Source organism: Eupeodes corollae, chromosome 3 (assembly GCF_945859685.1).
Source record: "Eupeodes corollae chromosome 3, idEupCoro1.1, whole genome shotgun sequence".
In the NCBI taxonomy this organism is placed as follows: Eukaryota; Metazoa; Arthropoda; class Insecta; order Diptera; family Syrphidae; genus Eupeodes; species Eupeodes corollae.
In genome coordinates, this window is record NC_079149.1 from 127,165,764 (window position 1) to 127,187,301 (window position 21,538).

General features: G+C 35.0%; 1 protein-coding gene across 1 annotated transcript in view; it reads left to right on the forward strand.

Annotated features, from left to right (window-relative positions):
• The window catches only part of LOC129949941 (kinesin-like protein GA13060), a 171,067-nt gene that overhangs the window by 44,790 nt on the left and 104,739 nt on the right, over nucleotides 1–21,538 (forward strand). Inside the window, exons 2-4 of the mRNA XM_056061689.1 lie at nucleotides 11,884–12,016; nucleotides 17,450–17,489; nucleotides 17,913–20,044. Coding sequence (XP_055917664.1) covers nucleotides 11,916–12,016; nucleotides 17,450–17,489; nucleotides 17,913–20,044 — 2,273 coding nt within the window. The 5' untranslated portion in view covers nucleotides 11,884–11,915. The remainder of the gene's footprint in view (nucleotides 1–11,883; nucleotides 12,017–17,449; nucleotides 17,490–17,912; nucleotides 20,045–21,538) is intronic.

Below are 21,538 nucleotides of genomic sequence, written 5' to 3' on the forward strand. Positions count from 1 at the left end.
ATGGAGATGGAGAAAAACACTTATTTTCCACAACAAAAGAATCGTGAGTAAAATTTTCCATTGATTTTTCAGGTCTTCTGAAATTGCAAATGATAAAAAACTATAGTTTTTTCTGGACTTGAATGAAATGAAACAAAACATGAGCCAAAGGTCTCTGACTGTCTTAAATCCCCAATTTCAAAGATGTGCAACTTTCGAGGGAAATTTTACTCACAATTGACCTGAATTCGCTGTTCGAGCATTCACCTCAAAAAATGTTTATTAGATCTTGGACTTTTAAATGTCAAAATGTTCAATTCAACAAATTAGACAGGTTAGAATAGTTTCCTATGAGAAGCTTGTCAGTTATTGGCTGCGTTGAATCTCGTGTTGGATAGGGTATCTTGGATAGGTGGATTTTTATATTGAGATAGCTGTCAAAAAATAAAAACAACTTTCAGCTGTTAACAAAAAGGAGAAACATTTAAGCTTCGAAGTCGAAATTGTTGTAAGATAACATATTTAATGTATAATAAGACCTAGCAAATTGGTCATCCACAAAACGAGAATAAAATAAGTCAATTTGAAGTTTAAAAAAATAGATCATAATTACCTTCTAAAATACGTAGGAAATAGCTTCTTCGTCGTCTATTATGTACAGAACCTTCTCAAATACAACTTCCACTAACATTTTGTATCTTTTTGTTTACCAACAAATACAAAAAGCTGAAATCAATTTTCAAGTTTCTTTAAATTCAAGTATTCAACCATGTGTTCAATCAGCTGTTCAGTCAGATACCTACATACCCCAGACATTTTTGGATATTTTTTAATTCGTTTTTTGACATCTCAGCTGTTTTTGATCAGCTGTTATTTTAGACGTAAAACACTAACAAAAAAGGTTTCCAAATACCCTATCTGTCGGAGATTGAACGCAGGCATTGCAGCATGTATCGTTTGTTCTTTAGTAATGCGGTAGGTTTTACTTGTTAAATTTTAAAAGATGACAGCTATCCAATGCAAGAAACCACTTATTGGAAAGTTCACTACATAACAAGAACAAGGTGAACTTAATTCAATTTTGATGCGCATACAAAATTAGCTCATAGTACTTACAAGTAACACAACTTCTTTTAATATGATGTGCTGAGTGTACACTAGACCTAAGAACTTCAGTCTATTTTTTCAGGATTTTAAGTTATATGATGATGCTTTAAAATCTTTCCAGTTGCCTACTGAGCTTAAATTCTAGGCCCAAAAGCCATTCAAATATATAAATATGTATATCTTTTCACATCTTTTAACATTTTACTTAAAGTTAATATTACGAAAGGGCTGCTTTAATTTTGAAAAGTCTTGTTCATAAGACCTTTGAATTTTTGGCATTTCCAATTGGGTCTGTTTGCTACATTTTGTTTTTTAAAGAACTTTCACTATTGAATCGTGTTAAGTTTTTGACATTTCCAATTAGGTGTTTGTTTCGATTTTTGTTTTTTTAAAAAACTTTTACTATTGAGACGTGTTCAAGTGATCAGTTTTTAATAAAAAGATATAATTCATTTAAGTACATAGTTCTAAATAAATAACAATATTAAGAAAATGTCTTATTTTTACGATGTTTAAATTTTCTCCCCATTGACACTAATTACAATTCTTAGATTCAAATTTCAATTTTGAGTTACTTATGGAGAGGGTCTAAGTATGTATGTGAATTTATATTTTGTAGGTATTAAGAAAAATAAATACAGTTTGTTCCGTTGCGTTGTAGCCCGAAAGTTATAGGCAGACAATTTTAGACGAGTTAGTCAAGTGTTATTTTGATACTTTTGAGAGTTAAAATGCTTAAGACATCCTTTGAAATTGTATCAACGTTTAAATTAACTTCAAGTAATTTGCTTTTGTGACAATTGTGACCTTTTATCAGAAACTATAAAAGGTTTGTTCCCCAGATTGATATGTGTTTGATTCTTAATTTTACGAACTGTCATAATTTAGACGTGTTCAATGCAACGTTTTTAATAAAAGAGGATTAGTATTGTTAAGCTAGTCGAAAATAATAATTAAAACAACTTCGTTATTTCTATAAAAATGGAGGGTTTTTTGTACAAAAAGGAAAAGATACCACGTTCTTTATCTTTCTGCCATCTTTTTATCTATCTATTTCCTATATTTTTTTCAGCTGTCATCTCAATTTTGACATCATGTAGAAATTTTCTAATAAAGTTTTGGAAAAGCCCTTAATAATTGGTTGGTATAAATTTTGCGGCATTGATATTAAATTTGTTGATTCCAATACTAGTTTGATTATTTTTTAGTCTTCTATTTTACGTCCTTTTTCATCTGTCGTAAAGCAAAAGTTAAAAAGGAACTACAAAAACCAAGGTGCCTTATGTGCAACGGGCCTTAAGATATGCATTTTTATATTCCATGTTTCTGGAAAAAATGATTTGTTTGTGTATTTCGGGTTCTAAATCTCTGACAGTTAAAATTAGTAAGAACGTTCCTTGTAGATTAAGGTCGTTTACTTAGATTTTTTGTACGAACTGTCACTGTTAAGACGTATTTAGATTATATCTTTGTATTAAAATAGAAAGTGTATTTTACTTTTAAAATTACTAAAATGTAAAGGTAGTAAATTGGTAGAAATTTAGAAAATTATTGACTTGTAGAATGGAAAGACCTTAACACACATAGGTCCCTTATAATTTTCAACCATTATTATTATTATAATTTCAAGTTTTAACTTGTCCTTTAATTTTTTATTTTGTGAGAGTCTTCTTTTATTGTGTCTTTTTTATCATTTCCTTCCATCACAAAACACAAAATCTGTGCACGAACGACAAGCATGAAGGGAGGATTTAAATAAGGAGCTTCGTGTGCAGTTGCCCTTAGACTATGTTTTCCAAGTTTCTAAAGAAATAATTTCAAAGTCCAGCTCTAATGTACTCTAGTTCGTCCTAAGTCCAAAAAGCATTGACATTTTTTGTTGTAGAATTCTTAAATCCCACTTTCAACTTAAAAGTAATAATTACAAATGTATGAGCTACTTCGTGCAACATGCTCATTCATTTTTTCATTCTTTTTCTTCGTCTTCTATTTTCTATTTTCCATTCTTTTTATAGTTTTTTGTTTTTCGTAACTTTTGTTTTTCTAGAATTTAATTTGCTTAATAGCATCCGTAGCCTTGGAACAAGACTTTACGATACTGATATGGGACATTCGAGAATCCCATCTCCACCTCCACCATAATCATAGTCATCTCACATGAAATGGAGTACAATGCAAGCTCGTTCTCTAAGCATCATTTGGCACGATTCGTGCGGTACTACAAGAAAAACAAGCTCGATTGTTAGGTAAGGTCTGTGGTAAGCTATAGGAGCACCACCCGCGAGATGGTTTGGTGCAGCTATACGTACGTGTATGATAAATTGTACTGAATATAACATAAACACCCCCAGTTCTTCCAAAGGGATAAAAATTACATATAGATGAGAGAGAGCAACGGTTTTTTTACATGCACTGTACGGCACATATTTTATGTAATATCCTCTTCATCTTCTGTAGATTCTTTTTTTTCTATGGCGAATGATGCATTGAGTTGCGTATACCATAGATATGTAACGAAGCTAGCGAGGTGCTCGAAAAATACACGTCTGCTATTATAGACCGCAAAAGAACGGCAGAACGAATAAATTATCCAAACGGATCTTTTAGCTGACTTTTAAGTATCTATATCATCGCCGCGCCGCATCCGTATCAACGCAAACGTGTAGAGTGAACTTAAAACTAAATAGATTCTCATATGGCAGCGTCGTCGGTCGTCGTCAGCGGGTGGTAAGTGTAACGCGCGCCGCGCTTCCTTAGTTATTTTTGATGCGTATCATGAAATAAATGCAAAAAAACTAACTTTAGAAACAAGAGCTATAGATACAACAGCAAGATACAGATACTCTGTATATATTTTAAGGAAAATCTGATAAAAGTGCGGATCTGAGATTTTATATATGCACACAAAATGATACACCTCATCTGCAACGCAAGGCATAAATGCAAAATGCAAAATAAGGGAATATGTATCTACGCGTCTTTATTTTTATTTTTTAAATCATAGGAAAAAGTAAAGGATTTTTCTTATTCGCATCTTACATCCCTCCCCCTTTACCCCCCGAAAACACTTTGTCTACTTTATTCAATCCATGAAGTTGCTGCTGTGTTGTAGGTTTTGTGGATTTATTATTTTTAAGTGGAGAACTTTGTGTAACACTTAAACTGTGCGAAAAGAGTGATGTAGATTATAAATACTATCTTTTCTATCTTCATCCGTCAGTCATTGTTAGATGCAAATTGTTTTGTTTCGAGTTTGTTTCATTTTTCAATTAAAATGTATTGCAGATAGTTTTTTGAATAACACAAAAAATGAAAACAAAAACATACAAAAAGTAGTTTTGAAATCTCTGAATTGTAGCGGATATCCGTTGTGAGAAATGACATGCAATTAAGGGGATATATGCAATGCAATGCAAAAACTGCAACTATCTATTTGAATGCAATTTGAGTTATTGAAAAGCAATACAAAACTTTTGATTAAAGGGTTCAAAGTAGTCTGACATTTTATTAATTTGTATGCTACTTCTATAATTGTCTGTATGGCTGTTGGATTTATGCTGGAAGATAAACTTGTATTGTATTTTAGAGATAAAGACAAATCTTCAAAATTTACAAGCTCTGATAATGTTGCAGGTTAAGCTAAAGGTTCAGAGACATCAAAACCCCCTTCGTGGGATATTCGAAATAATGTCTTTTCTTATGTTTTGAAAGCAGGTTTCTACTCATGTAATTGAAATTTATAAAATTTCAATGAGAAAACCATTAACTTTTAATACAAATTTCGGAACGATTTCTTAAATATCCCACAAAAAATTATCTAACATTATCTACGATCCTTACATTTTTTAAAAGCTAAATTAGTGAAAGTGATTGACGGTTCTTATATGCACCTATAAAATGATTTCAATTTTTGTATTTCTTCGAATATCCCATGTATGACATACTGGAAAACTGTAAAATATTTATGTAAAAATGTGTAAATTGAGCGCACTCACAGCCGAGAAACTGCATTTAAGCCTTGTATTGCCTGTCAAAGACTATACTAAATCGTCAGTTGTGAGAAAGAAATAAGTCAATTTTGCAAAAGTGTTGGGAAAACGCAAAAAACTGAAAAGCGTCTATATTGTACTTTTTTGAGATGCAAGACCTGTAGATAAAATGAAGATCACGTGGATTTGAGTGCAATGAGATTAAAATTTTTTTGTAGCCGGTTCTGTTAGCCAGGTATAACGGTTTGAAAACGTTGGACTTAATCCGTTCTTGCAACTTACAGTTTGAAATTTCAAATATAAGTCAAATTTTAATGAAATAAATACATAATTTATTTAAAATAAAGCTTTAAATGATAACAAAATATTTAAGTAATAGTAGAGATTGTGTAGTTAAAAAAAGAAGTGGTATACATAAGTAAGATCAGATACAAAAATAAAGTAAAAAAAAAGTGTTATCCTCCTTCTTCTTCATCACCTTCTGAAGCTGTGCTTGGCCATGTTAATATATACGGTGATTTTTTAAGAGCTTGAGAACTTTAAAAAAAAAAACGCATATAATTTACAAAATCTCATCGATTCTTTATTTGAAACGTTAGATTGGTCCATGACATTTACTTTTTGAAGATAATTTCATTTAAATGTTGACCGCGGCTGCGTCTTAGGTGGTCCATTCGGAAAGTCCAATTTTGGGTAACTTTTTCGAGCATTTCGGCCGGAATAGCCCGAATTTCTTCGGAAATGTTGTCTTCCAAAGCTGGAATAGTTGCTGGCTTATTTGTGTTGACTTTAGACTTGACGTAACCCCACAAAAAATAGTCTAAAGGCGTCAAATCGCATGATCTTGGTGGCCAACTTACCGGTCCATTCCTTGAGATGAATTGTTCTCCGAAGTTTTCCCTCAAAATGGCCATAGAATCGCGAGCTGTGTGGCATGTAGCGCCATCTTGTTGAAACCACATGTCAACCAAGTTCAGTTCTTTCATTTTTGGCAACAAAAAGTTTGTTTGCATTGAACGATAGCGATCGCCATTCACCGTAACGTTGCGTCCAGCAGCATCTTTGAAAAAATACGGTCCAATGATTCCACCAGCGTACAAACCACACCAAACAGTGCATTTTTCGGATTGCATGGGCAGTTCTTGAACGGCTTCTGGTTGCTCTTCACTCCAAATGCGGCAATTTTGCTTATTTACGTAGCCATTCAACCAGAAATGAGCCTCATCGCTGAACAAAATTTGTCGATAAAAAAGCGGATTTTCTGCCAACTTTTCTAGTGCCCATTCACTGAAAATTCGACGTTGTGGCATATCGTTCGGCTTCAGTTCTTGCACGAGCTGTATTTTATACGGTTTTACACCAAGATCTTTGCGTAAAATCTTCCATGTGGTCGAATAACACAAACCAAATTGCTGCGAACGGCGACGAATCGACATTTCACGGTCTTCAGCAACACTCTCAGAAACAGACGCAATATCCTCTTCTGTACGCACTGTACGCATTCGTGTGGTTGGTTTAATGTCCAATAAAGTAAACTGAGTGCGAAAGTTGGTCACAATCGCATTAATTGTTTGCTCACTTGGTCGATTATGTAGACCATAAATCGGACGTAAAGCGCGAAACACATTTCGAACCGAACACTGATTTTGGTAATAAAATTCAATGATTTGCAAGCGTTGCTCGTTAGTAAGTCTATTCATGATGAAATGTCAAAGCATACTGAGCATCTTTCTCTTTGACACCATGTCTGAAATCCCGCGTGATCTGTCAAATACTAATGCATGAAAATCCTAACCTCAAAAAAATCACCCTTTAGTTAGTTAGAACTCCTTCTTGTCGTCTTCTATATACGATATGATTTTGCGAACATCCTCCTTGTTTTTATGGTTTTTGGGAATTTTATTTTCATAAGCCATTGTCGTTAGTAAGGCAGGAGTGGCGAGGCGTTTTTGGAGCTTCCACGCGCCCTATAGATGTTGAGCTGTAGGTCAGATGTCTGTATTTAGAAATCATAAAAATCTTTGTTTAATGATTTGCTAGTTTTCTTGTAAAAAATTGGCCAGGTGTTTTTGAAATCCAGTATATAATCAGACGAAATGCTCGTTACTCTAAATAATCCATTTCGTTTTGCGTTAGATATCATTGTGTTGTATTCGCAGGGAGAGTACATCCGATCAGTTCTTCTTAAAAGCGTTTTTGCTGTCCCGAAATTCCGATCACATTGCAGGAATGAGTGACCCCGTACAAGAAAGTACTGATGAATAACCTTAAAATGGTCCAATGAAACTAATAGCAGGAAGAAGCAGACTGCAAACGTCATCAGGTTCTCTCATGGCTATGCCTTCATGGAACATGTAAAAGTCCGCAGTGTTCGTCTTCATATCATGGACGCAAAATACATAGAGCCACAGTTTTCGCAAATAAAACACTTCTTGCTCTGGAATCTTCGGTAAAGGCAGGATCTCCATGTAGTCAAAAACAATATCTCCAACATCTTTTCTTTCACCACATTAAGCCAACACATTTTGTTGTTCATTGTAAAAAAAGTTTTTCGCGATCCGGACACTTTTTTGCACAATTTGAAAAAACATACCCTTTATTTATTTTCGTTCATAGAGTTCGTGGGTTTTCGTAACGACCTCAATATCTTTATGACTTCCTGTTTGCCAAATATTTACTTTTTGGTAAAAATAAACATTTCTCTGAAAAAAAAGGAGCTATCCAATAGAAGGGTTTTATTACCCTTCTAATAAGGCCAGGTATTAATAACGCAACTTCGCCTTAAAAGAGGTAAAATCTTACATTTCATTAACAAAACTTGGGAAATTCCATAACGTTTTCCTAGTGACCTGTCAAAGCTGAACTAAAAAATTATTAGTTTTCCCTTACAAAAAATGCTTCCGATTATTATTTGTTAATGTTAATATTCCACATATTCACAAATCAAGTGCTAAGAATTCTTTTACCTTTTCTAACAATAATTATTCTTGTATAAAATTTCACTGTAAAGCCTTTGCCCGAAATGTTTCAAATAAAGAACATAGCATATGGTTGGTGAATATCCCGGAAATGAAAATTAATTTACAAATGATAATCAATTTTAAAATTTATTATATTTTTTATATGGCTGACAAATTACTAACTTCAATCAGCTTACTTTCAATAATGACTAATATCTTTTTTGCGAATATCCCACTAATGAAGAGATTTTATTACATGATAGCTGTAATCATTTTTAAAAATTGGTTGTTAAATTATTTTTAGTTTATTACAAATAAACCAAATGAAAATATTTGTTTTCATCAGTTTTTGATATAATTTGTTTGAATATCCCAAACAGAGGATTTTATTAATTTGTTTAAATTTTAAAATAGTTTTTTGCCTATGGTTTGCAAGTTACTCAAGTCAATTAAATTTTTCTGATCAATCACAGTAAGTGGTAACATTAAATTGTTTTTTCTCAATATCCCACAAATTTAAAAAATTAATCTATTTCTGAAAAATAAATCAACCTTAAATTAATTTTTTGACAAATAATTGATATTTTTCGAATATCCCACGAGTAATGAGAATTGAGTTAACCTGATGGCTTAAATAAACCTATAAAATGTTATTACACATTGCTGGCACATTTCTTAGAAATATCCCAAAAACTATACTAAAATACTCAATCAACATTTTTTACCAATCACATTTATCAGGGTCGTGATTTGTTTGTTTTCTTGACAATATCCCAAAAATGCGAGGCACCGAGTGTTGTGGTTTTAATTAAAATAATAATTGAAATGAAATATACTTTGAGTATTTAATAATTCAGATTTTATTTAATTGTTAGTTTGATCTTGGATTATACAAAGTGCCAAAAAAACTCTGGTTGACACATGTCTTCTGACAGAAATAAATCTAGGTGTCACTTTGAAGTCTGCTGTCACTTGGTATTCAGGTGACTTTAATACAGGGTGACAGGGTGACTCCAATAGACCACATTCCTCAACTTTTAGTTTATTCCAAAACGTTTAGGCGCTTTTGTCACTCGTCCATAACGGGTAACATTATCAGGAATTTGATTTGCGGAGTTGGTGGGGGCTAAGATATCATCATTTGATTTAACATTTTGTTCCACTTGCTCTTGTGAATCAGGTGTTGTTGATCTCTATCTCCTAAGTATCTCTTATGTAATGACATTAAAAGAGCTTTGAATAACATTCTTTCTGTAGGTGAAAACTAGTTTATCTGTTTTTTTTTTTATATTTGATATTTTATTTGAATGTCTTACAAATCAAAAGCCTGCACTTAACATTGATGAACAAGAGAAGAAACTTATTACATTTTTTGTGAGGGAAGCAAATTATTTCATTTAATTATTTTTTTTGCAAATCGCTGTCATATTTTTTGGCGAATATCCCACATAGGAAGGAACACATAATTTTTGATAACCTTGACCAATTAAACAATGAAATAATTACATATTCCTTTGGCTTCAAAATAACTCAACAAAAATTACATTTTCTTATCAATCTCGGACATCCGTTTTTGAATATCCCACATTTTGATTTACTATGACGAAGAAGCCGTAATGTGTAACTTAGTTTCAATTTAGTTTTGAAATTGAGTGCCTTAAAGTGTTGAGTGATGCAATTTTCTATTTATAATAAAGTTTCCACAAAGTTATTTCATCTCATTAATTTGACTAAAAAATCCATAACACAGTAATTTTTTTGTTCGAATATTCCAAAAATGAGAATATGTAAATTTTGTAATAGCTTTACGAAATTTGTACAACGAATTTAATAATTTCTTTTTTTTTTTGAAGCTTTCGTAACAATTTCTTGGGCTTAAATTGGCAATATTTTTGCGTACATCCTACATTTGAAGGAATACTAAATTTGCGAAAACCTTGAGTAAAAGAAATAATACATGCAAATTAGTAATTTTTTTCATGGCTTTAAAATTGATTTTCATAGTCTTTTTTGAATATCCTACATTCTGATTTACTATGAATTGGAAACCGCAGTTTGAATCTAAATTCAAATTTAATTTTAAAGTGGCACAACAAAGTTTAGTAAAACAATTTCGTGTTTGAGTAAAGTTTCCACAAAGTTGTTTCACCTAATTAATTTGACTAAAAAAATCGATACCAGACTTCAAAAACAGGCTTTTTAGGCTCTAAAAAAATATATATACAAAATAAAGGGGATATTAAGTTTCCACTCTACAATTTAGAAATAAAAAACCTTCAATTAGTGCTGTTCACTTGACTCTTAAAAAAATAAAAAAAAAGAGTAGAAAAACAACATCAAATGGAAACATAAAAATAAATCTAAGTCCTTAAACGTACATTCGAACGAACCGAACGTAGGTACCTATCTCTATTTGAAGCAATTGTATATCCTGTGCTGAGAGTAAATTCCACAAACCAGCAATCAATTGCAACAAGCCCCAAATCACAGCTTAATTGATGAAGGCACAAACCCAGGTTGTACAGTACACTATATCACAAACCCCACCTTCACGTTCCTACGTATTTTATATACTCAATGTTCAAAACAGAAAGTGTCCTTTAAAATAGGTTTTCCACTCTCATAAAAACTCACAGGAACCTATCCTTTTATATTTTTGTGACATGGCACAAAAAATAGAATAGAAAATAGATATAGACAAACTCCAACTCAAACTCGAACTCGCCCTTATGTTATTTTATCCTTTATCCCTATCGTGACAGAGTCATGTTAAAAGCCCTTTGAAAGCAATTCGGCCGATAACAATCGACAAACGGTTCATGGGTATGAAATTAAAATAACAGAAAAACAAAAAGGATTGTGAAATAGAAATTCGCATGCAAATGCAAAGGTTCCACCAAGTTACAGAACAGACATCAAGCACTCAGGGAAAATATGTCATAAATCCCCCCAGAGAGAGAGAGTCAAAGCTCATCGCCCAACGCCTAGGCCTGGTCGGCCGCCCTAGCAAACATTAACAAAAGAACTAAAGTCGTCCTTCGTCCTTTTGCTCTTATATATAGTGAACTGTATGATGATGGTGCAAGCATGACAATTCGTTATGTCAGACACAATGCAATTTCAATCCTACACAAATCTAACACAACACTGGAAGACCGAAAACACTCATCATCCTTGTCGTCATCCTCAATCGCTGTCGTGCAAATGAATACAACGATTTACCACCTCTCGGTACATATGTATATCGTTCTATCTAAGGATTCCTATCGTTCGCATCGCCATATACCGCTCCAGAGCCTTGTTGTCGTCGTCAAACGTCAAAGCAAAAGGATTTTTTTTGTTTGTATAATTTTTATTTTCAGGGAATGCATCCCAAGTTGTATCCTTTTTATTGCAGCTATTTCTCATATGAATTGCATAGGGCGTTGATGCAACCGCCACTGCCAGCGCCGCCTGTGCCTCCTTTGCAAAATTGAAATTGTCAACTTCCTCCTTTGCCAATTGTCCTCAACTTGATGATAAACTGCAAAATGTGTGTAGATATGTGAGATGCGGATTAAGGATAATTTGCTTTCTCGCATTCCCATTCACATTCATTCATCATTTTCTCTTTAGAAGTGACTTTTTTTTGTTTTCTCCAACTATCTTTGTACGTATTTACCCTTTTGATATCCGGGTAATGGACTTCATTTAAGTCTTTCGCATTAAGATGTAGGCTAGGGTCAGTTTTAGTTTCCTTTTGTGTCGGATGCCAATGGTCTGTCCTTAGGTTTGAATTGCACCGCCTTTTATTTACATTATTTCAAATGATGATTTTATATGTTTTTTCTTATTTGATTTATTTTCAGGAAATGCAGTCGAGATAAAACCAAACAAAAATATGCCTGAGAATAATAAACCGAAAACGAATCGGATTCCACGGCGACGACCGTCGAATTTGAATTTGAAAGTTGTTCGAGTAGAACCACCACCGGATGATAGGTGAGTTTCTCAAACTTTATATTCATATTCATAGCAAATGCACAAACCATACAGAAATTCAAATAAGCGTCATCTAGACGTTGAAATACGAAGCTCACATTTAGCTCAGGGCAAAATCACTAGTCAAGACTCATCAAAAAGTTTTGGAATCACTTCACATTCAAACCGATTCCGATTCGTTTCCAAAAACAAGATTTCTAAAAGCTTTAGAAATAGGGTGGTTAGTGTCTTTGATAAGTTTATGAAATTATGGTGGTTGTATTTGATTTTCTAAGGCACAGTGTACACGTAGCTTTCTTTTTGAAGACGGGATTTTATTATTTATGGCAACTTCTGAAATACCGTTTACAAAGATGTCTCCAGAAAATTATAGCACGACATTTATACAAAAATAAAAGGGTTTTAATATCTAAAATTATGTCGTTCAAGAAATTTTTAAAAAGTTTTCAATGATATTAAAATATGGTTAAAACTAGATTGTGCTTTGGTAAGGCAAATTATGGAAAGACATTTGTCTGTATTTTTGATAGGTGTTTTTTCTTGAGACAGGGTATCAAATATCCACGAGCTTTACGACTTTTAAACCAATTGACGTATCCAGTGACGTGATGAGAAAAAATGATTCAAAAAATTAATATATACGGTCCAATTTATTTGACTGATCAGAGTTGCCTCTTCGTTTCCAATGGAACATAATTTTCTTTTTTTCTGAAGTTAGGTTGGTAAAATTGTAAAAGCTCAAAAATTTAAAAGATCTGGACTGGCGAGATTTTTCGAGATGAATCTAGAGTAGAAGAATTAAGGTTCACTGGAAATTTTTGTCCATGTATTAAAAGATTAAAAGGGCTTACTGGAAAAAATTTCAAATATTTTTGAGCTTATTTTACCGGGCAATAACCTCAACTAGCAATCAGTTTTTTCTGATCCTAAAATGTTGACACAATGTGTGCCTCTTTCATTTTTAGGTAGGTATAACATTTTTCATCTATCAACATTTCTGAGAAGATGGTTCTACGGATACCTTTTCAATATATCTTGAAAGTATGACTCATAAACAACGTTAAACCAGAGAATGTTAAGAGACTTTTTGAGGGGATTTAAATTCTCTACAAAATAAAATATCTTTCGAATTCAACTAAACGTTGGTCTTAATCCTACTTGCTTAGAAAAATTGATAAAACACGGAAAGGCGCCCGCAAAATTTTGACACAATTTTCCAAAAGAAGGACGAACTGAAGAGAGCCTGAGTGGGCATCATATACAAATTATTTGCCCAAAGTCCCTTTTGGAACTGATAAATTGTCGGTAGAGAAATAGCGAAGTTTAGACCAAGAAGGGAAGGAGTGCCTTTAAATTATTTCTTCTTTGACCCCTACATTCAGGAATGTTCGAAATCATTTCTATTTTCAAGCAATCAATCTCTTTAATTCCTCTTAATGTAGAATAATAAAGGGTGATTTTAAGCTATTATCCTTTTGGCAACACTGGTTTAAACAGCTGACGCACGTTTCGTGTTTTGTTTCACTGTCAAATATCTTTAGTTTGGGCTATAATTTAACTATGAATCTTCTTAAAGGCGAACAACGCTCGCAACTTATTGAATTTTACTATCAAAATGCGTGCTCTGTTAAGAAAGTTCATCGCGCTCTTTCGCACCAAATTTACATTGTCGAACATTTAACCACCAACAAGCTTACGTAGAGTGCGTATTGAAGAAAGTAGCGCAGCTGTATCGGCCAGTGTTAATGATAACCATCACCAACGTGGAAAGTTTTGCTGAAGGATTTAGGTGTGATGCCTTTTAAAATACAGCTCCTGCAAGAAATAAAGTCGAACGACCTACTGCAACGTACAATTTTTGTGAATGGGCTCTTGGAAAGTTGGCCGAGGATCAACTTTTTACCGACAAATTGTGTTCAACGACGAAGCTCATTTTTGTCTCAATGGATACGTAAATAAGCAGAATTGTAGATTTTGGAGTAAATATCAGTCAGAAAAATTGCAAGAGCTATCAATGCATCCAGAAAAAATCACACTTTGATGCAGTTGGTGGGATCATTAAACCATACTTCTTCAAAGAGGATGCGAAACGTAATGTAGCTGTGAATGGTGAGCACTACCGTGAGATGATATCCAACTTTTTTTTTTGCTTGACTTGCATGACATGTGATTTCAAGACGGTGCCACATGCCGCACTGCAACAATGGACTTATTGAGAGGCGAGTTCGATGAATATTTTATTTCACGCTCGGGATCGGTCAATTGGCCGCCTAGATCGTGCGATTGTAAAAGCGGAAAGGAGTTTTGGAACCTGATGGCAAAGGAGCTGAACGGGAAAAAGTTTTCAATCATGTTTAGTATAGGTTTTGATCAGCTGGTAGATCACTTTCAGAGTTTGTTGAATCCAACAGAAAGGAAACTTGTCTTCAATACGCTACTGAAACTGTTGATGCTGCAATAACACACCAAGGAGTAATTTCAGCTGCAATGGAACTTAAGGATGGGAAAGCATGCGGACCGAATGGCATACCAGCAGAATTGAAACAGCAGAGCTAGTCAATCGACTGACAACTATATATAACAATGTCATAGAAACAGGAATGATACTACTAGAATTCAAGGAGTCCATAATTTTTCTAAATGCTTCATATAAAATATTCAAGCTGTTCTTGCAAAAAACGTTTTAATAAATGGATGGCAACAAACACTTAAAAGAGTTTCAAGCAGGCTTAGGACAGGTTATTCGAAGGTTGACCACATTTTTACCCTTAAAAGTATTGCAGAAACATTCCTCAATAAGGATACAAATCTATATACGTTTTTCGTTGACTTTAAATCTGCATTTGATATGATCGATAGATATGCGCTTATCTGCGAACTGTATACTAACGGAATGTGATGGAAGTTCGGGAGAGTTATTGAGAATTTATATGCCGACACAATTGCTAAGGTATGGAATGGAGAGGAGTTGTCGAGATGGTTTAAGAAACAATTGGGAGTCAGCCAAGGCTGTACATTGAGTCCGAATCTATTCACTTTGTTTATTGAAGATCTCACAAACCTTTTAACAGGTGGCATAGACTTCGCCGGACAAATAATAAAAGCATTGCTGTCTGCGGACGACATTGTTCTTTTGGCAGCATCACCTGGAACATTGCAGTTAATAATAAACCGCTTGTATCAATATTGTCAGCTTTAGAGTTTAAAGGTGAATCTAAATAAGTAATTTTGATTTTTAAACGAGGAGGAGGCCGCAACTCAGCGAAAGAAAAATGGTTCTATAATGGAGAGGTCATTAAAGTTGTCACCGAATGCAAATACTTTGGGGGTCACTTAACGAAAAATTTTAGCATGAAAATTCATCTAAGAGAGAAACTAATTGAGTCTAAAAGTGCAATTAGTGCAACATCGAAAAGATGTTTTTCTAACGAAAGAATAGCACATAGCAGCAAGTTCAAAAAGCAGTATCTGAGTCTGTCATGTTTTACGCGGCACAAACTTGGGGAACGAAACAGTTGAGAAACTTCTCCGATACTTTATTAAGCGAATTTTTAGACTGCCATCAAACACACCCAACTATGCTATTATGCTGGAATAAGGATTATCATACAATATATGTTCATACGAAACCTAGAAATCCAAGTCGATTACATCTTGAGAGTTACGAAGATGAGCAATAATAGGCTTCCGAAGATAGTAGCTCTTCAAGTAATACGAACCAAAACAAGATGGTGTGCTGATTGAATAAATTTGGCAAGAGAATGTGGAATGGAACTTAAATATGTGTAATAATCAGGATGATTTAAAAGCTTCTTTATACCAGCTCATTTCCGCAGTGGACATAAAAAACGAAAGAAATACTTGAATGACGCCACAGGATCTATATTCAGGCAGTTGTACTGTCAACTAAATCACAACTTGGAAGAGAGGAATTATTTTAAGCACGATAATAGCATTGCCGAAATTTCAGTGATGGTTAAATTAAAAGGTGAAATTATGCAGCTTACCAATTACATATTTGCTCTTTGCGCAATTTAAAGGAAAGGGTGGATGTTTTACAATTTGTTTTAAGATGTCCAGTTCTTCAACAAAAAAGTAGGAATGCTTTTGGTAGCAAAATACTGACGCAAAATCAAGTTATACTCTTGCTTAGCAATATGGAAAATAAAAAACTATATCAATTCTGCAGGTAGCCCTTCTCTATAGAAGTAGAATTATAAATGAAAGCTATAGTTAAGCTATGTTATCTTTTTTATGATTCGTCAACAAGGCAGACGGCAGTAAGCCATGCTTTTTGTTTTTTTTGTTTGTAAACTTTAAAAAAAATTGTAATTAACGTTATCAAAATAAAACCAATTTAATCTAATCTAAAAAATCTAAATCGTGCGATTTAACGACTGTAGACTATTTTTGTGTGGGGCTATGTTAAAGCTCAAGTCTTAATAGACATTGAAGAATATATATCATAGATTGGAAAGAGTATGCCAAAACTGGGCTAAGCGGATGGACCATTTGAGACGCAGTCAAGGTCAACATTTTCAGGAAATAATCTTAAATTATATGGACAGTACAAAGTGGTGATTAAAACACAGGCACTGTTTGCGAAGATGTTTTAAGAAAATAAAATAGTTACTGATATCGTAGGACATGTGCAACGCTCAGTAACAAATATTGACTTGCACAAGTACACTCTGCAAATCAGTTAGCAGTTTACATCCAATTTACTTATGTGATTTAAGCCAACCAATTTGTTAATATAAACCAATCAGCTTAGTTAATTTTCAAACTTTCCAACTGTTACATTTATTTAAATTAAAACAACAAACTATTTTATATTAAATCAACCGACTTTGTTGAAATTAACCAACCTACTTGGCTTTTCATAGCCAACCTACTGTGTTTAAATTTTACAACCAAATGGTTAATAGTAATGAGCTTACTCGGTTTTAATCAACTAACTTTCTCTGCTGATTGCAACCAAACTTCTCGGTAGAATTTTACCAATCATCTCCGTTGCAATAAGCCCATCTAATGCCTTAAAGCTTTCTGTTGCGTAAGAATTTCTTTGGATACGTTTGGCTGCTTTAGATTTTTTCACTGAGGCTACGAAAATCGAAAAACGAGTTCAACCAAATAATATCCAAATACTAAACCCTCTAAATATTCTAAAAAGCTTCGCGTACTGAAAATAGTCTTTTGAAACTTAAAATTTTCATCAAAAATAAGTCTCAGTGTGTTTTTTTAACAGTACTATAATTTATAATATTTTGTGGAGGTAATAAAAAGACGTCAACATTTTAAGAGTTTCTATAAGGCAACCCTATTCCGACAAATAAATCCTGTTTAAGTGTAAATTTTATCAAATTTTACATTAAAAATTGTTATATCCAAAACAAAATTGTATTAAAATGTTTGAATTAATTTTTATTACAGGACCAGTGATGATTCCTCCCAAGCAGCAGCACCTGTTTTTGTAAGTTAAAACATATTTTTATTTCAAATACATTTTATTCCAAGTTTTATTTCGGCAATAAAATTCGAATATCACTCTGTTTTTGTTTTTTTTTGGCAATTAACAACTAATTTGGTTGTCATAACTTTTTAATTAAAACAAATTTATGTGGCACGCACCCCAAGCCAAAAAATATACCCTTCTGCTAAGTGGTGTAGTAAAATTTAAGTAGTTTTTCGAACATATATGGAAGTTCCCTTCTGTTTATATGAACAAGCAGCCTAAATGACGCATTAACCTCTGGGGGTCGTCAGTCTTCGTTTAGAAATCAAAACCATATCACTTCTTTAGAATCTCAAGAATTTCATTGCCAAAACGGAACAATAAACGAGAACTATTTTATATGCTAGAGACTTTTATTTGAATATTTTATATCTTTGGCAGGCATCTGTGCACAGACCTCGGCATGCAGGCAGTTCGGCAATTAAACGGGACGGATTACAGCTGCAGCATCATCATCACCATCCACACAGTATCAGACAACAATCATCATCGTCGACGACGTCTTCTGGTCTTGGTGCTTCTACTGCTGCTGCTCGACAGCATCAGGAATCCACAACTACAACAACGACGAACTACTCGTCGAATTTGACAGCAGTACTATTGCCTCCTGGTTCGACATTCCGGACAAGCCATGCAAATAGTTCCGTCTTTGATTTGCCCCCTGGAAATGGTGGTGGCGTCAGCGGTGGTGGAACTGGCGCTCCCACTTCTGGTGCGTCAGACAATTCTGGCAGATCAAAAATTCGATGTTGGTATGATAGCAGCAACACAACGGCCATAATGGCTGGTGGAAAGCAATCAATTGCGGTACCAATTCCGCAACCCTTTCGACAACTACCATCTGGTGCTGGGTTGCATCAAAACCAGCATCGAGCAAATTCTGCCACACATTCGAGTGGACCGGGAGTTCACAGCTCTGGCAGCTTCTACCATCATCCCGGCTCTTCGACAAGTCAGCATGATGGTGGTGCAGCGGCGGGAGAGGGTGGCAGTAGTCGGATTCCAATGGCACATCAGAATTTTAATCAAATTTCCAAAACTGCCACTAATTTGCTGCACGACATTTACGAGAAGCACTTGTTGAATCAGACCATGTTCGATATGCGTTCTTCTGCTGCTATGGTAGGCAATGGTAGTGCTGGTGGTGGTGTTGGTTCCTCCCACAACTATGACTTTCATTTGAATAATTTGCCACCACAAGCGGCAGCACCAAGCAAACATCAGCTACAGCAACAGCAACATTACCACCACCAACAACAACAATCATCATCGTCGTCGTCATCATTCATGAGGGATTCGTGCTCGTCATCGAAACAACCCAAAGGATTGCATTTTTTGAAGCTTCCTCCTCCTCCACCGCAACAGCAGATGGTCTCCACGACTGCACCCCATTTGCACTTTCATTTTCCCCAAGGGTTCGTCGAGCCGATGTGTGACAAGGCGTCTGTACTCCATCATCAGACTCAACAGCAACAGCAGCAGCAACAACAGGAACAGCAGAAATACCACCAACTCCATCAGCAACACGTCTACGAAACAATACCGGAGCGGCCGCAAAATACGCCGCATTCATCTCACTCGAAAGGGATAAACAATAATTCAGCCGCCAACTCCGCTGCCACTTCAACTTCAAATTCAACTTCAACAAACGGCCACCAGCTGTCAAATCGAAATCTAAGACGACGAGCCTCTGGAAGGGGCTCCCAAAAATCCGGTGCCGCTTCGTCCGGAAGCAAAAAAGTCTCATCATCTGGTCCGCTGGCATCCGACATCAGTGGAAGTTGTGGCGGTGGCGTCGTCGTCGGTATCGGGCACAAACAGCAAAATGTTGGCAATAGCAATCCGTCAAATCAAAGGAAACATACATCAGCTGGGCCCAGCAGCATTGGTGGTATTGGATATGAGGAGCATTACTTTCGCCAGGAAGACTTTCATTACCGGAATCAGCTGCCACCACCGCCACCTCCAAAGAATCCACCTCTGCCATCGTCGTCGACGTCAACCAACTCTGCAGCCCATCAACGAACTAGAGCCGACGGCGAGCATAATCAAAGGCAGACCCAAAATTTTACTCAAGGCCATCAACCATACCCCACCACAAATGGAATTCCTACGAATCATGTCAGTTTCGCGGGGGAGAACGGCGGTGGCGGTGGCAGCGGCAGCGGAAGCGGCTTTGGTGGTGGCGTCACTGTTATGATGATGGAAGATTATAACGTACGTGAGGTTCCTTTGGGCAGTGCTACAATGCATGCGAGTTTTGTCGAGGATAATCTAAGGGAAGCTGGACTTTTGGAGAAGCCATCGGGAAAGGGAGGTATTATTGGTAGTGGTTTGCCCATTGTTTTCGAAGAGGAAGCTGCAAATACAACAACAACGATGGTACATGGAGATGATGTGAATTCAGGAGGACTTCAAGATGATGGCATTGCCAGGTACCCCTATCGAAATTGTAAAATTGATCTAATGATGGAGACCGCGCAGGCGATGGCTGCTGCTGCATACTATGCAAGGTGAGTCTTTTATGAAAATATCCTTTTTTTTGTTGGAAGAATGATGTAAGGACTCATAATCCCTATTGGATTTGATGGCTTAACATTTTTTGTCTACCTCAACATTAATGGCGAAATATTTCCTTTTTCGACTTAAACTTAAGCTTAGTCCAGACTATTGGTAGGTCTTACAATGAGTTGACGATAGCCAACAACCATTTAATGATGAATTGAATAAACTTGGCCCTTTTCTGTTATTAACAATTTTTTGTTCGTTTTTCTGCGTCTTTTTATCTAAAGAGGACATTCAATTTTCAGCTCAAAAAAGTCCATCGTTGTGAGATCTTAGGCTGATTAGATTCGTGTGAATAGAAATTGTCAGATGTCCTAAGAAATGACATCTGAGAATTTTGAACGTCTTCTAACAGTAATGGCTGAAACACAAACACGCTTCAGCTTCGGCTTCGCCTGACGTTTACGAGTTCAGCCATAGGAATTCAATGCATGCTATCACAATGGAGCTTCAACCTCACGTTCCGTTTGACAACCGTAAGGAAAAAACGTAATGTGACTCCAAACGGAAGCTCTAGTTCAATTATCTGAATATTTGATTTGTCAGACAGTTCAACAGCTGTAAAAATGTCAACAAACAAAATATTTGCTCTTTTAAGGGATGAAATAATAGAAATGTCATTCAAAGCAACCTCGAAGCAAGGCCACAGTAACGCAGACGAAGCCGAAGCTGAAGCGTGACAATGACGTTTCGGGCAATATTTTCACACAAACTTGTAAGTTCAAACGATTGAGGGAACATTTTTGTTAACTGATAAATCTGCCAACATTTAAAGATTTGACAGTTGTATACATACTTAAGCTTAATTTACACTATTTGTAGATCTTAAAATGTTGTCAGACATTGCCAATGGTTGACAAACAAATCTACCAACCGCTTGCAGTTTATTGAAAGAAGTTTGCTGATAATTTAATGTTAGATAGCGGAGTTTCCTTCAAGCGGATAAAACACACAACTTAGCTGTCAATTAATTGGTAGTCCTACATATAACAATTGTTTGACTTTCACAAACGTCAGACATTCAACAAAATGGACATTGAATTTTGTGTACATATATACCTATCCGATTTATCGTCTTTTCAAATAATCAACTGCCAGCGACAAACTTTCGAAGCATCGTATCGTAAACATGCATGCATAGCCTTAGCTTTAGTTTACATCCCATTAAAACAGGGCCGACATCGTTGATTCCATACATTTGTATTTTTTTTTATTCGTATTATAAGTTTATTTTTAATCAATTTTATCACGAAAATATGACTCGTTCGAGGACAACATTTTTTAGACGAAGCTGCAGCATCAATTCTTCTTAAAAGCAGTAGAATCACAAGTAAATTTATTGTGAACAGGGCTGTCAGCTGGTGTTAGAACTATTTCTTTAAATATTTAAACAAAATAAAATGAAATACAATAACACAAAATTAAAAATTTCAAAGCATTTA